This window comes from Bos mutus, chromosome 22 (assembly GCF_027580195.1).
Source record: "Bos mutus isolate GX-2022 chromosome 22, NWIPB_WYAK_1.1, whole genome shotgun sequence".
Taxonomy (NCBI): Eukaryota; Metazoa; Chordata; class Mammalia; order Artiodactyla; family Bovidae; genus Bos; species Bos mutus.
The window spans coordinates 65,899,718-65,914,166 of record NC_091638.1 but is presented as its reverse complement, the minus strand read 5'-3'; the positions used below and the strand labels follow the sequence as shown (position 1 = coordinate 65,914,166).

At 58.0% G+C, this 14,449-nt stretch overlaps 1 protein-coding gene across 1 annotated transcript in view; it reads left to right on the top strand.

Annotated features, from left to right (window-relative positions):
- Positions 1-14,449, top strand: part of LRP5 (LDL receptor related protein 5) — a 124,199-nt gene that overhangs the window by 57,572 nt on the left and 52,178 nt on the right. The window contains 1 exon segment of the mRNA XM_070360255.1: positions 13,971-14,367. Within this exon segment, the coding sequence (XP_070216356.1) occupies positions 13,971-14,367 (397 nt within the window).

Genomic DNA, 14,449 nt, shown 5'->3' with positions numbered 1-14,449 from the left:
TCACCTGCATTTGCTCCATATGCCCCGTCCAGGACCAGGGTGTCAGGTCAGAAGAGGGAACAGCTTAGACAAAAGCCGTGGATGGGAGTCTTGGTTTGCATGAGAATGGGATGCCCGGGGCCCGGTTTTCATAAGGCTGGTTCACAACCCACTTGCTTCCCACTGATGCAGGGTTCATTCCGGGGGGTCAAGGGCGGCTTATGTAGCTCCTGCCTTGGAGCTTGTTAGAAGTTGAAGCGATTTGGGGGCAGCCGGGGTGGGAAAGGGTAAACAGAATTTCCTAAATGTTTTCATTGAAGTCGAGAAGCAACCCAGAAGCTTCTTAGAGCATCTCAAGGGTTTGCCCCCAAGGTGGCTTTCTGGACATTCGAGGTGGTCCTCAAACACCTCCCCGTGTCCTTCACCCAGAGGAGCGCGAGCGTGAATGAGAAGGGGGTTCTGTCCCTAGGGGGCCTCCTCGGCTGTCTGGGTGACAGATGCAGCGAGTCAGAGCCCGTCCTGTGAGCGAGGACCCAGTGGGGCTGAGGGTTTCAGATGTCACAAACAGTGACGCCTCCCCTGGCGGAAAGGGGGCTTCGGGACTCGGGTCCCCCCGCGCCCAGCCTCTGTTCTTTGCCACAGACAGAGTGTCATGTTAAAGGACGACGTTTGATGAAAAGGACCCCCCGCCTCCCGTCTCCTGAGCGCGGTGGCTGCCTTCCCTGCTCCTGCAGCCTCCCGAGCGGCCAGGGCTCCATGTCCCAGCGGACATAAATCATGTGTGGAATGCGGGTTTTGACTGCTGACGCCGTGCGGGGTATCAGCTGCAAACACTGCCTGGAGACAAGCTGGCAATGCGAGGGTAACATGAAGAAAGTGAGGCGCTGAAGCCTATTGAATGTCACTGGCGGGGCTCCGAGGATCTGGCGCAGGCGCCTTGCCGGCCGGAAGGCAACAGTACCCATGGAGGGCCGCCAGGGTCTTCCGAGGCTCGGGGTGTCCGGTAGGGAGGATGGAATTCCGGGAGCAGCTGAGGAGGCCCTGGGATCACTCAGGGATCTCCTCTTGGCTGAGGAATTGGTGAGGTCCAGGGTCCCACGGGGGTCAAGAGCCAAAGCCACGTGGTGAGGGCTCTTGAGGAGGCCCTGGGCTAGGGGGATGGCCTCTGGGACAGAGGGAAATGGACACAGACTGTGCCTGGGCGGCTTCCGTCCAGGATATGGTGTGTCAAAGGCAACATTCGTGACATGTAACACGGTTCTGGTCTTCAGTTGAGAGCCTGCTGAAGACTTTGGGTAGCGAGGAAATACTCTCTTGGGCATACCCAGAATTTAGAGTGATTTTCTTGGTGGCTCAGATGGTAAAGAATCTGCCTGCATTGCAGGAGACTTAGGTTCGATTCCTGGGTTGGGAAGATCCTCTGGAGCAGGAAATGGCAACCTGGGACTCCAGTATTCTTGCCTAGAGAATTCCATGGACAGAGGAGCCTGGTGGGCTACAGTCCATGGGATCACAAAGAGTCGGACACGACTGAGCGACTAACACTTTCACTTTTCAATCATGTGATGGCTTTCTGTGTGCAGCCTTCCTTTTATGAAACCTTAACTCATGTGCTGGCTGTGTGATCTTGGGAAATTGGCTCAGCCTCTCTGTGCTTCCATTTCCTCAGCAGTAAAAAGGGATGATCAGCTTCCCTGGTGGCTCAGACAGGAAAGAATCTGCCCATAATGTGGGAGACCTGGGTTTGATCCCTGGATTGCCAAGATCCCCTGGAGGAGGGCGTGGCAACCCACTCCAGTATTTTGCCTGGAGAATCCCCATGAACAGAGGAGCCTGGCGGGCTATTGTCCATGGGGTCGCAAAGAGTTGGACACAACTAAGTGAGGAGTAAGCAGGTAGTACCTGATTCATGGGGTTGTTGAGAGGAAGGCCTGGCTGCCTAACAAATATGAGCTGTGCTTGAATTTGAACTTGAACTTGGAGCCAGGCAGGCATGATGGCAGGAGAGCAGTTCTTCCCTGGACATTTGGAATCAGGAATAGATGTGGATGCCAACTGGTACCCAGAGGAGCTGGGAGGGGGGCCCAGTGTTTGGGGAGCCCTCTTCGCCTGGCCAATGGGGAAGCCAGGCATGTGGCTCTCCTTTCTGTGGATGAAGGCCAGTGTTGAGCTAGAAGGATTCTGGATTGGGGCGGGGGCCTGGCTGTGTTGGAATTACCATCACCCACGTGACATCCAGGTTCCTGGCCCCAGCAAACCTCCATGACAAGGGACTAGGTGTGGGCGGTGGAGGGCTGCCTCTGCCCTGGATGTGTGCCCAAGGCAGCTGCCAGGTAGCGGGTCGGGAACTACCTGCACGGCCGGAAACTTCTCAGGATGGGAAGCCAGGGTTTCGGGCGTGACTTGCAGATTCCTGGCGCTCTCACCCCGGGTGCCTGACCTTTTATGCTTGTGTGTGTGTGCTAGTCACTCCGTCGTGTCCATCTCTTTGCGACCTCGAGTCCATGGGAATCTCCAGGCACGAATACTGGAGTGGGTTGCCATTTCCTCTTGAGGGGATCTTTCCGACCCAGGGATTGAACCCAGGTCTCCTGCATTGCAGGTGGATTCTTTACCAGCTGAAGCATCAGAGAAGGCCATGGAGTTGAATTTGAAGACATTTGTGTGACGTGCATGAATCCTGTTTTTTTCCTGATTTTGAGCCAGGGAGAGCCGGCCCTGTGCAGGGGTCAGCGCCTTCCCCAGGGGCAAAGCTGAGATGGGATGACGCTTGGACCCGGGAGCCTGCGACATCCTGAGGCGGGTCCGGGGGTCCCCCGGGAAGTGGAGGGTGGAGTGGGGAGGCTGGTTCACTTGCTGCTGAATGTCCACAGAGTGGGGAGCCCGTCCGCGCCCTGAGCTGCAGCCCCCTCGCTGGTGACGTGGGGAGATCGGAGGACGCCCCTCAGCAGGGCTGGAGCGGGTGTCAGGAGAGAGGCAGAGCCTGCCGGGCAGGGGCACACAGACAGGACAGGAGCCCTGGGATTCCCTGCCTGTGGGCCGAGGGGCGTCTCTTTTCCCACAGCCCCCTGGGCGGGGATGTGACACCCACTGGCTTCAGGGGCCTGTGTTTCTGGAGACCCAGGGAGGCACCGGTGGGTTCTGAGGCTGGAGTGGAAGTCCCAGCAAGTGGCCCTCCTCTGCCTTGGCCCTGCTGCGGGCTGAGTGAAGCCTGGGGGGAACCGAGTGACTCTGGTCCCCGAGGCGGGGAGCCCGCCCTGGGCCAGGAGCCCGGCCCGGGCCAGACCGCGAGCCCGCGTGCCCTCCAGCACCAGCCTCCCCGCCCCCTCCCTGGCAGCCACGCCGACGGAGGTGCCCGGCTGGCTTTGGTTTTCCCCATGTTTTTCCAATTATGTGGAATGGGCTAAAAACAGCAGTAGCGGGGCCTTATTTGGGAGTTACCACCACCGACCCAGGGCGCTCGCTCTTGCCGCTGCTTCCAGCCGCTTGGGGGCCCGCCCCTCGGGGGACCTGCCCTGTTCTTCTGACTTCTGTCCCTGGGTCTTCCTCATGCCCGTGGGGCACGCCCCTCCTCGGGGCCTGAGTGACCTGGGCAGGTGATCTGTGGGCCCGTGTCTGGGGCATGTGGCTCTGCTACCCGGGGGTGGCCAGGAGGTACTGGGGTGTCATTCTCCATACCCCCAGCCCAGGCCTTTGCTGCTGATTGACGGCCCGCCTGCCGCACCTCGCCAGGAAGGAGTTTTAACAGATGTTCATGGGGACAGGAGACGAAAGGGCTGCAGAGATGTGGCCAGGCGGGGGCAGCCGGGGGGACAGAGGCGCCCACTGTCGGGTCTGATGGGCGGGCTGACAACTGGGCCCCTCGCGTCCATCCGTCTGTCCGGGAGGATTAGCCGAGGCTCAGGCCTGAGGGATAAGGGGTGCGTTTGTTCCCAGTCTGGCTGTCTTGTCACTTATCGGGGAAGTAGGTCGAAGGGAAAAGAAAGGAGGCCCTTGTGGCCCGGGCTGCCGCCACCCGGGCAGTGATTGGCGTCGACTCTGCAAACAGAAGGCAGCTGCTGTTCTCAGCCACGGACCGTGAATTTTTAATAGCAAGAAAATCAGATTGCACTGTCCCAGGAAATGGTGTCACAAGCCCAAGCGCTGACTTTTTTTTTTTTTTAAGAAATTGAGGCATTTAATATAACTTGCAGACACACAGGTTCTAAGTGTAGATTTTGATTAGCTCTGACAGTTGTATACATCTACATAACCACCACCCCACACCAGATACAGAAGACTTCCACCACCCGGAAAGTTCCCTGGTGCCCTTGGCAGCCTCCCGCCGTAAACCAAGCCCCCCCCCCCATCCCCCCCACCGAGGCGGCCGCTGTCCTGACTTCCATCACCACGGATTAGTTTTGCCTGTTCCGGAACGTCATAGAAATGGAACCACACACCATGTGTTCTTTTGTGTCTGAGTCTGAAGACTAACTTTTAAAACTAATAAAAGAGGAGAGGGGAGCCTGCCATATTCTCTGAAAGAAAAAAGTGTCGTCGTGGGTCTGGGGCCTTGGACAGGCGGGTGTCCTGGGTGTGGTCAGGCGTGCAGATCCCCGTGTCCACCGGCCGCAGTGAGACTGCAGTCACTCGCCGCGTAGCCCCCTCCCTCCCAGTCTGTCCAGTATGCCCCTTGCTTCTGCAGTCGCGCCCAGCTCCAGCCTGGCCCTGGATGGACCCCGGGGGCTGAGACGGGTCCCCTCAGGGACACATTCTGTGCTCTCAAGGTCCGGGCCCTGGTGGACGGACGCCCCAGCGCCCAGCACCTCCTGGGGGCTAGGAATGACGCTGTATGAGGCAGGGTCTCTGGCCGGCCTGCGTTGTCCACACGCACTGTCAGAGGCACAGGAGGGGCAGAGACGAGACCTGAGCCCAGCCCTCCCCTGCCCCGCCTGGGCCCCGGGGACGTCTGCCTGCGTGCACCAGAGTCCTCTAGGGACGCCTCTGGTCTGCCTGGGCTCAGAGCAACCCCCGTGTGGGCTTGCTAAAGAACGGAGCCACCTGCCTGAAGAGGTGGGACGGAGCCTTCCTCATGCCAGTCCTGGGCTCTTTGCCAGACCCCCACCCCACATTCCTGCCTTTCAGGGAGCCTGGCTGCCCACTTCGCATTTGCCCATCCAACCACACTCTGTTGGAACATGTCTCTCTTCCCAGCCTCGCCTGGGGCCCTTATCCACACCTGAGTCCTACCCGTGAAGAACAGGCCAGCTTGCCTGCTCAGGGTCACTCAGGAGGGAAATGGGGCTGGGGGGTGAGGTCGGGTGTGACCCCCAGGAGGTGCTGCCTGTGGAGGGCCAGGTGAGGGGCCTGGGGACGGGACCAGAGGCAACTGGCTGCAGGGGGGGTGATCACAGGGCTGGCACTGACCTGGCCGCTGTCCAGTGACCCCAGGCCTCAGGACGGGGGTCACCCCCGTCCCAGAGCCGTGCACTCAGGCCCAGCCCCAGGCGAGGGGGCCTACCCGGCCCGTGGTTCCCAGGGGCCGTAGCTTCCCGGCAGCCTGGCCGACAGGCCCGAGGTGGGCCGTGCAGGGGGACAGCTGCTCAGGCCTCAGGTTTCCAGCAGAGCCAGCGTCCGGCCTGGCCACTTCCTCTGTGCCTTGTGACCCTGTGGTCGCTCGGCGCGGTTTCCTGGGCTGGGGTGCCGGCCTGTGGTCTCAGTGTTTGTCCAACCGCTTACCCCAGGGGGGCAGTGGAGAAAATCAATTGCTAAAAAACAAAAACAAGCCGGCTGCCTGCCTGCTGTGAAGCTGTTTATGGCTTTAGAAGCTGCAGCGTGGACCGTGGCCTACGCTGGGCCTGGCTCTGCCTGTGTGGCTCTGGGCCTGGGTCACGGTCAAGGCTGGCTCTGCCTCCCGTGGGGGCAGCGAGGGGAGATGGACACGGGAGACCCAAGAGCCAGGACGGGGGCTGAGGACGCGTCAGGCAGGCGGAGAGGCATCTCTGGCAGGAGGAGCCTTCGGGCGTGATGCGGCCTTGGGGGAGCCTTGAGATGTGAACCTCGTCCTTCCTGTGGGGGGCCATGACCTTGGAGTGCAGGTGGTTCAGCAGGGGATAGGGTGCTGTCCACCCTGCCTGCTGGGTTGGGGGATGGGGAACTCACAGGCCCCACCCCTTCCGTGTGTGGTCAGTCCAGGCCCTGGGATGTGCTCTTGTTTTGCCCACTGTGAAAAGTCCGTTTTCTGAGTTGAGGTGTGGAAGGGGTTAACCCTGAGGCCCTTTCAGGTGGTCCCCACCCTGGGCGACCGCCACCAGCAGTGTCCTCCTGGTCTGCCATGGCTGTGGACGCTTCTTCCCCATCCCTTCCTTCTCCTGTTCTTCAGCTCAAACAGCTCAGAACCTGGAATCCGAATATGTCCCCCCGCAACCCCCCTACCCCCGTGGCAATTTAGTGGAGAGCTAGGGCACTCCCTGCCAGGTCACCCTTGAGAAAGCCGTCGTGGGTCCCCGGAATAAAGACCATCGCCCCACCTAGTCTGTGAGATCACCTCGGGAGGAACTTGTGCATCATTTTTTAAAGCCTTTGTTTTTCTTGTTTTGAAGTGACATTTGTGTTTGCTGTAGGAAGGAAAACATAAAAAATAACTGGAGAAAATAAAAAACTCTCATAATTTTCCACGAGAGTGTTCTTGCCTGGAGAATCCCAGGGATGAGGGAGCCTAGTGGGCTGCCGTCTATGGGGTTGCACAGAGTCAGACACGACTGAAGCAACTTAGCAGCAGCAGCAGCAGAGATAGCTGCTGTTAATATTTTGAAGTGTGTTTCTTGTCCTTTTATTTATTTATTTTTTTGGCTGTCGCATGTGGGATCTCCGTTTCTTGACCAGTGATCAAATCCGTGCCGCCTACAATGGAAGCAAGGCGTCTTAACCACTGGAGCACCAGGGCAGAGGGAGCACCCTGTCCTTTCTCCTGTGCCCGCATTCACATCTTGTGTGATTTGTTCGGGTCGTGTGTGTAGTAGCATCACACTGACTTTCCCACCTACCGCCTCCCCAGCCTGTCCTGGCCCCGCCTTCTCCAGAGGGTGCCGCTGGGGCTTGTGTAATGACTGACCTGGACTCCAGCCCCTTCATATATGTAATGCTTTCCTGGTGGCCCAGAGGGTAAAGCATCTGCCTGCAATGCATGGGACCTGGGTTCGATCCCTGGCTCGGGAAGATCCCCTGGAGAAGGAAAAGGCAACCCACTGTGGTACTCTTGCCTGGAGAATCCCATGGACAGAGATGCCTGGTGGGCTACCGTCCACGGGGTCGAAGAGAGTCGGACACGACTGAGCAACTTCGCTTTCACTTTTTTTCCTTTAGTGAGATCTCTAGGTTCTTTACAGGTTCTTCCTTTCGGGTTTGGGTTTTGCTGTTTTCACGAAGCCTTGGGGACCCTCTGTGATGGAGAACCCATGTCCATTTCTAGCTGCTGCTTTGGGCTGGCTTCTCGGAGGGGAAGTTGCCTGGTCAGAGGGTCCCTAAGCCACACTGCCATCCAGGAAGTGTGCCCGGGACAGTCCCCTGGGAGGTGGGGACATACTGACCCCGCTGGCAGCAACAGGACTCTCACTTCTACCTGCAAGAATCCTCCTGCAATGCAGGCGACCCGGCTTCGATCACTGGGTCAGGAAAATCCCCGGGAGAATTCCACGGACAGAGGAGCCCAGTGGGCTACAGTCTGTGAGTTCACAGAGTCAGACACAATTGAGCGACTAACGCTTGGGCGTCCCTGGTGGCTCAAATGGTCAAGTTACCAAGAAGTTACCCGTTTCTCATGTTTATTGATTGTGTTTTTTGTCTTCTGTTAGTTTGTGTTTATGGTCTTTGCCCGTTTATTGTTGGGGTCTGGGTAGTTTTCTTATTGATTTATATGCCTTTTAACTTTCTTTAAAATACTTAACGGACTTTATTTTTCAGGCAGTTTTAGGTTTACAGGGGAGTGGAGTGGAGAGCACTTGGAGTCGCTCTGTGTCCGCCTCCGTCCTGACGTGGTTTGCCGTGTCATCAGACTATGGTTCTGATACTCTAAAAGTCACGTGTACTGTCCCACGCAAGGACTAGCAAACCCCCAGCCCCACCCGTGGGCCAGGCGGCTCACAGCCTGTTTGGGGGCAGCTGTGGGCTAAGTTCGGTCTTTACACAGTTGAACGAAGATCACGAGAGGAGTGTTTGGTGACGTGAGAAAGCGGTAGGACTTTCAGGGTTTGGCGCCCACGTAGGACGCTTTGCTTGCACACCTTTGCTGACGCGTCAACTGTGGCAGCTTCTACACAGTGGTGCAGCCGAGGGGCCATGAGAGGCGGCTGTGGCCTTGCCGAGCCCGGAGCGTTTGCCGCCTGCCCCTGGGTGGAAGGCACACAGAGCCCTGTGGCGACTGGAAGGCGGGCCGGAGGGTGCGAAGATGATGCTGGTCACAAGGGCTTCCTTTGGCCTCTTTCCCGGGGGGCTCTGTGCGTCTCCTGGCCAGGCTGTGCTGCCCCCATGGCCTGTCCTTTCCATGAGGCTTCCTTGCAGACAGGGGTGGGCACGGAGCTGCCCCGACATCCAGTGTGCAGAAGGTATTCAGGGTAGAGTCGTGGTCTGCTGGGCCACCCTCGGCGGGTACCCAGCCTCCAAGCTCAGATCAGACCCCACGGAAAGGGGGCGGTGGAGGGTTGCCCCACACCTGCCTGCGGGGCTGCAGAGCGGCCTCCGCAGCACCCCTGTGTCTGGAGTTCCTGCCCTTGAACCCGTCCTTCTATGGAAAGTGTCCCCCTGCCCCATGCTCCCCAACTGTTGGGAACAGAATCATAGCCCCCCCAAAAGACAACAGTGAAGTCCCCAGCCTTGGAGCCTGTGGATATGACCTGATTAGGAAATAGTCTCTGCAGCGGGAACCAAGACAAGGTTGTGCTGTGTTTGGATCGGCCCGACACCCAGGGACCAGTCATCTTCTCAGAGGGAGGCTTAGGCACAGACCCCGGGGGAGGAGGGCGTGTTAAGACGGAGGAAAGCAGCCACAGACCAGGGGCCGTCTGGGATTGCTGGCAACGACCAGAAGCTGGAAGAGGCTGAGAACGGTTCTTCCCAGAGTCTTTCGTGGGAGCTTGGCCCTGCCAGCACCTTGATTTTTAATATTTATTTATGTATTAATGTTTATTTTATTGATGGATTGATATTTATTTTATTTATTTTACTGATTTGGCTGTGCCGGGTCTTAGTTGCAGCATGTGGGATCTAGCTCCCCTGGGATCGAACCTGGGCCCCCTGCATTGGGAGTGCAGAGTGTTGTTAGCCACTGGGCCACCAGGGAAGTCCTCAGCACCTTGACTTTTGACTTCAGCCTCTGGGACTGTCAGAGAAGCAGTCTCTGCTGATAAGAGCTGCCCAGTTTGCGGGGGGTGTGACTGCACCGCTCGTCTGTGGGGACGGTAGCCCCGTTTGGATGCTATGTTGTCAGGGAGGAGGGCTTGAACTGGACGTGTCCCTGGCATCAGGCTCTCCCTCCAGTCTGCTTTTCCATTTTGAGGCGAACACTCTGTCGGGAGTGCCTGACCCCAGGGTAGGGGTGCGCCCCTCTTTCCTGCGTGGGTGGGTGCAGGGGGGAGGGGAGCGGTCAGAAGCCAGCCCAAGCAGGCTCCAGGGACCGCTGCCCAGCCAGCAAGGGAAGCTTTCACTTTCTTCGGCAGTGCCGCGGGGCAGGCTATTTGTTTAAACAACCCCAAAGAAAACCATTTGGCCAAACTGTTAAGTTTCTAAACAGTTTACTTCCCTGGTGTTTAAACAAAGCCCTCCCCAGGCCTTGTGTCTGGTCCTGGGGAGGGGGTTGGCCTCTCCTCCTGCTGGGCCAGCCCAGCGCCCTGCGCCCACTCCAAGGCCAGCTGCTACTTGTACCTTCTGCAAACAACCCTGGAGGTCGCCCCGGTGAGCGTCTGCCGACCAAGGGGTCCAGGCCCGCTTTGTGGTCTTCTCTCTGCAGCTGCCCCGCCGACCTGGCCCGGGACAGCATGCCCCACGTCTCCGTGTTGGGCTTTGCCTGCTCAGACCTTCAGGCTGACCGTGGCCAGACCCTGGCTCTCTCCTAGGGGTCCTGGTCTCTGTTTTTTTTTTTTTTTTTGCAAAGCTCAACTAAAAACCTCAAAGGCTCCGTGACCCAAGGGGTGTCAGAGGACCCCCAAACCTGGTTTGGAGTGAGTCAACACCTGGGATTTATCCCAGCGTTTAATTACTGCCTCAGCCACAGAGACTTGATTCTAAGAAACACTGATGATGGAGCTCCCTGATGGTGGGGTGTGCTCGAGGCTTTGTATTGACTGGTTAAGGGCTGGGTCTGGGCACACTTCGCCCCTGGTGGCTCCGCACCCATCAGGGACAGGCTACTAGAATCTGTTGCATCCGTTGTCACAGCCCCATGGATCCCAGAGGCTCCTGCTGGACCCCAGACCCCTAGTCTCAGCTGGCCCCCTTCGCAGGTACCCATGACCCCTGCTTTCCTCCCCGCGCTGGTTCATTAATGGTCTTGCTCACTGAAGGTCTGTGTCCTGCAAATGCAGGAGCACCCTGTGGGCAATTCCCATATCTTTTCTGTCCACTCCCAACCCCAGCACCTGGTTCGGGGCCTGGCCTGAAGCTGCTGCCCACAAAGCCACTGGTGGGGCGACCAGACCTGCTGGGCCAGTGCACTGACCTTGGGCCTCCTGCATGTGCCAGCCCCGGGAATTGAAGTGTTCATGGTACCTTATTTTTCCCACTTGCTGCTGTGTGTCCTTGGGTGAGGAGCTTAACCTCTGTGTGTCGGGGTTCCTCTGCAGTAAAACGAAGTATGAACCCATCTCAGAGGTTGGTGTGAGGATGGTGCTATCTCGGATAACTGTGTCTGTAGAATCATGGGAACAGGGATGGGTGAAACAGGCTCAAAATAAGTTTGGGAACCGAGTGTCTGTTTCCCTAAGGAACCAGCATTTTCTGGGCGCTCTCGCCAGCTCCTGTGGGGGCAGATTAAGGCAGAACCCGCCATAGAGTTTGGTTTATGGTTCTTGATGTCAGGGCTAGATGGGGATTCCCATCAGGTCAGGCTGATTCTTCACTGCAAATGAGGAAACCAAGGCCCAGAGAGGGCTAGGGACCTGCCCCACATCACACAGCAGGAGCGGGTTCCGGAAGTATCTGCCCTGAATCCTCCCTGCTTGTCCTGGGATATTGGCGCCTGCTCTAGGCAGGGCCTTGTGTTGGGGGGCTGCAGAAAGCAGAGTGGGGTACGGGCCAGCATCCCTGTGAGGCAGTAGGCCGGGTGGTGCCTGTGTGTGGTCCCTCTGACCACTTGGAGGGGAGGCAGGAATGGCTTCCTGGAGGAGGAGGCAGTCCGTGACCTGGCCCTTGAAAAGCAGCCCTGATGTTACTAGAACATTTTGGGAATGGAGCGCAGCAGAGCTCCCCTCCTCTCTGTCCACCATACCCCAAGCCAGAACTTGCATCAGCACCTCTAGCTAAATCTGAGTTCGGGGGAGGTTTCCAATGAAGCCGCGTGCCTGGGCACCTTCTCCAGCACTCCCTGCACCTCCCGTTTTCCCCCATCTGCCTCAGTTTCCCCAGCCCTCAGTTCGTGAAGCCATTGCTGTCCGTGAGCACCCTCTAGTGGGGGAATCGGGTTACGAACACGGGGCCTTGGATCAAGTTCATGCCCTCACTGGAAACGCACGGTGGGGTGACCCCAGAATCACTCCGCAAAACAGCGGGTTCTTAGGGCTCCACCCTGAGGCAAGAAGCTGATCGGCTGTTTGAGGCCTGTGGCTGGACCAGGCGTGAGGAGACGGCGCAGTCTGGTGCAGACCCCGGTCCTGGGGGCCTCGGCACGAGGGGTGCCGGGGTGGTCCCCACCCTGTCCGCATCCCTCCCTGCTGTGACTTCAGGCGGGTCCTTGCCCGTTCTGGGCCTTTCGTCAGACCAGGCAGGAGGCCCCCTGAGTGCCAGAGGTGGCCTCTGAGCATAATCTTTTTGCTTTTCTGGATCCTCGAGACCAGAAAGGGCCAGAGTGGGTGAACAGGTGGTGGTGGGGGAGGGCCACATCCTGGCCCCAGCAGCCTCTGGGGGTGTCCGGGTCAGGGCTGGCCAGCACCCCTGGAGCCCTACACATAAGGCTCTGTGTAGTAGCACGCGAGGCTGCCTCGGCCGGAACTTCTGATGACTCCCTGGGAGGATCCAGGACGTGTTTTGTTCAGGGCAGCTTCTGCTCAGAGACTGAGACTGTCTTTGCCAATGACTTATCTAACACAGGTTCACCGTGGGGAGCTATGATTTATGCTATTAATAGTTCACAAGCCAATACTGTAAGGAATACTGTCTCTTAATAAGTCAGTAAAGAAATAACATTGTTGTTTCGTCACTAAGTCGTGGCTGACTCTTTGTGACCCTATGGACTGCAGCACTCCAGGCTCCCCTGTCCTTCAGTGTCTCTTGGAGTTCGGTTGGTGATGCCATCCAGCCATCTCATCTTCTGCTGCCCCATCTCATTTTGCCTTCAATCTTTTCCAGCATCAGGGTCTTTTCCAGTGAGTCGACTTTTCCCATCAGGTGGCCAAAGTATTGGAGCTTCAGCTTCAGCTCAGTCCTTGCAGTGAATGTTCAGGGTTGATTTCCTTTAGGATTGACTGGTTTGTTGTCCTTGCAGTCCAAGGGATGCTCAAGAATCTTCCCCAGCACCACAGTTCGAAAGCATCCAGTCTTCGGTGCTCAGCCTTCTTTATGGTCCAGCTCTCACATCCATGTACTCAAAACCAGTTACATTATTGTTCCAGGCAAAAGTTAAAGTGTGCCTTTCGACGAATTGGTTCTCTGTAGAGTCAGTCCATCCAGTTAAAAGCTGCATGTCGGCTGCTGGCTCAGGTCCCTTGCTAGTGGGTGACAGCACCTGTTGGGTGGGCAAGGTGGGCTGCTGTCAAGGGCATCACGCAGGGGCCCTTACGTGGCTCTCCCACTGTCTGTGGAGGGGCCTTTTCAGGGCAGGAACAGTGTTTGCTCCCTTCCTGAGATGGCCTCACGCTTTCACAGCACTGCTGACCGGGAGTGGCCTGGCCGTGGCTGGAGCTCTCAAGATCTTTGGAGAGCCGTGTAGGTCAGCCAAGAGTCTCCTTGCCCAGCACTCACAGACTTTCAGTGTTTAGAGTCTAAATGTCCTTTGAGTCATTGTCCCTATCAAGAAGCCTCCCAGCAGAGCCTGGAGTCCGTCACCAGCTGAACTTATCAGCCATGAAAGGTATCGATGACGTCACCCTGGCTGGGCTTCCTCCATGTAAACAGATTCACCTTTAGATCACAACAGCGTCACTTAAGTCATAAACAAGCCGATTGGAAATCACAGCAAATCAATAACGTAGCAAAGCACAATACGGCCAGGCTGACAGAGGGGAAGGAGGGGCGCCTGCCGCCCAGGCGCTTACCCGTGTTGGTGAGATGGCCACCTGGGAAGGATGGACTCGTGATGATGTGCGTGGGCACAGGACTTGAAGCCGCCTTGCTGGGTGGGTATAGGGAGGCAGGGTGGGCTTCTGGGAAGAGGTGGCATGTGAGTCCAGTGGGAGCTTTGAGGAGTATGGTGAGCAAGCAGGGCCTGGAGCCCAGAGCCTGGGCAGGACTGGTAACTGGGGCTGTTTGTGGCCAGGAGAGGGGCTTGCAGGGGAGAAGGCGGGCTGAGCATGAAGCAGCTCTCACAGCGGCTGAAGTCAGATGGCTGTGTGGCTTTCGACTGGCTGCTTAGCCTTTCTGTGTCTCTGTTGTCTTGTCTGTAAGACGGTGATATAAATGGTCCCAGATGAACTAGGGATCATGTAGGAAGATCCTGTGAATATTCCCTAACCTTACCTGCCCCGGGAAGGAAGCCCCGGGGACCTGGCTGAGCCCCTCCCCAGCCGCAACCCCCACCCCCTCCCCCTCCCTGCAGGCCCGATGAGCCACCCACCTCTGACCCCGCTGCTCGTGTGTGTTGGTCACAGGGGCAGAGGAGGTGCTGCTGCTGGCCCGGCGGACGGACCTGCGGAGGATCTCGCTGGACACGCCAGACTTCACGGACATCGTGCTGCAGGTGGACGACATCCGGCACGCCATCGCCATCGACTACGACCCGCTGGAGGGCTACGTCTACTGGACGGACGACGAGGTGCGGGCCATCCGCAGGGCATACCTGGACGGGTCGGGGGCACAGACGCTGGTCAACACCGAGATCAACGACCCTGACGGCATCGCGGTCGACTGGGTGGCCCGCAACCTCTATTGGACTGACACCGGCACCGACCGCATCGAGGTGACGCGCCTCAACGGCACCTCCCGCAAGATCCTGGTGTCCGAGGACCTGGACGAGCCCCGCGCCATCGTGCTGCACCCCGTGATGGGGTAAGGCTGGGAGCTGGGCCGAGGGGGGCCGGGGGTCCCGGAGCTTTCTCCCCTTCAGGAAGAAACAGATGTCTGGTTTAGG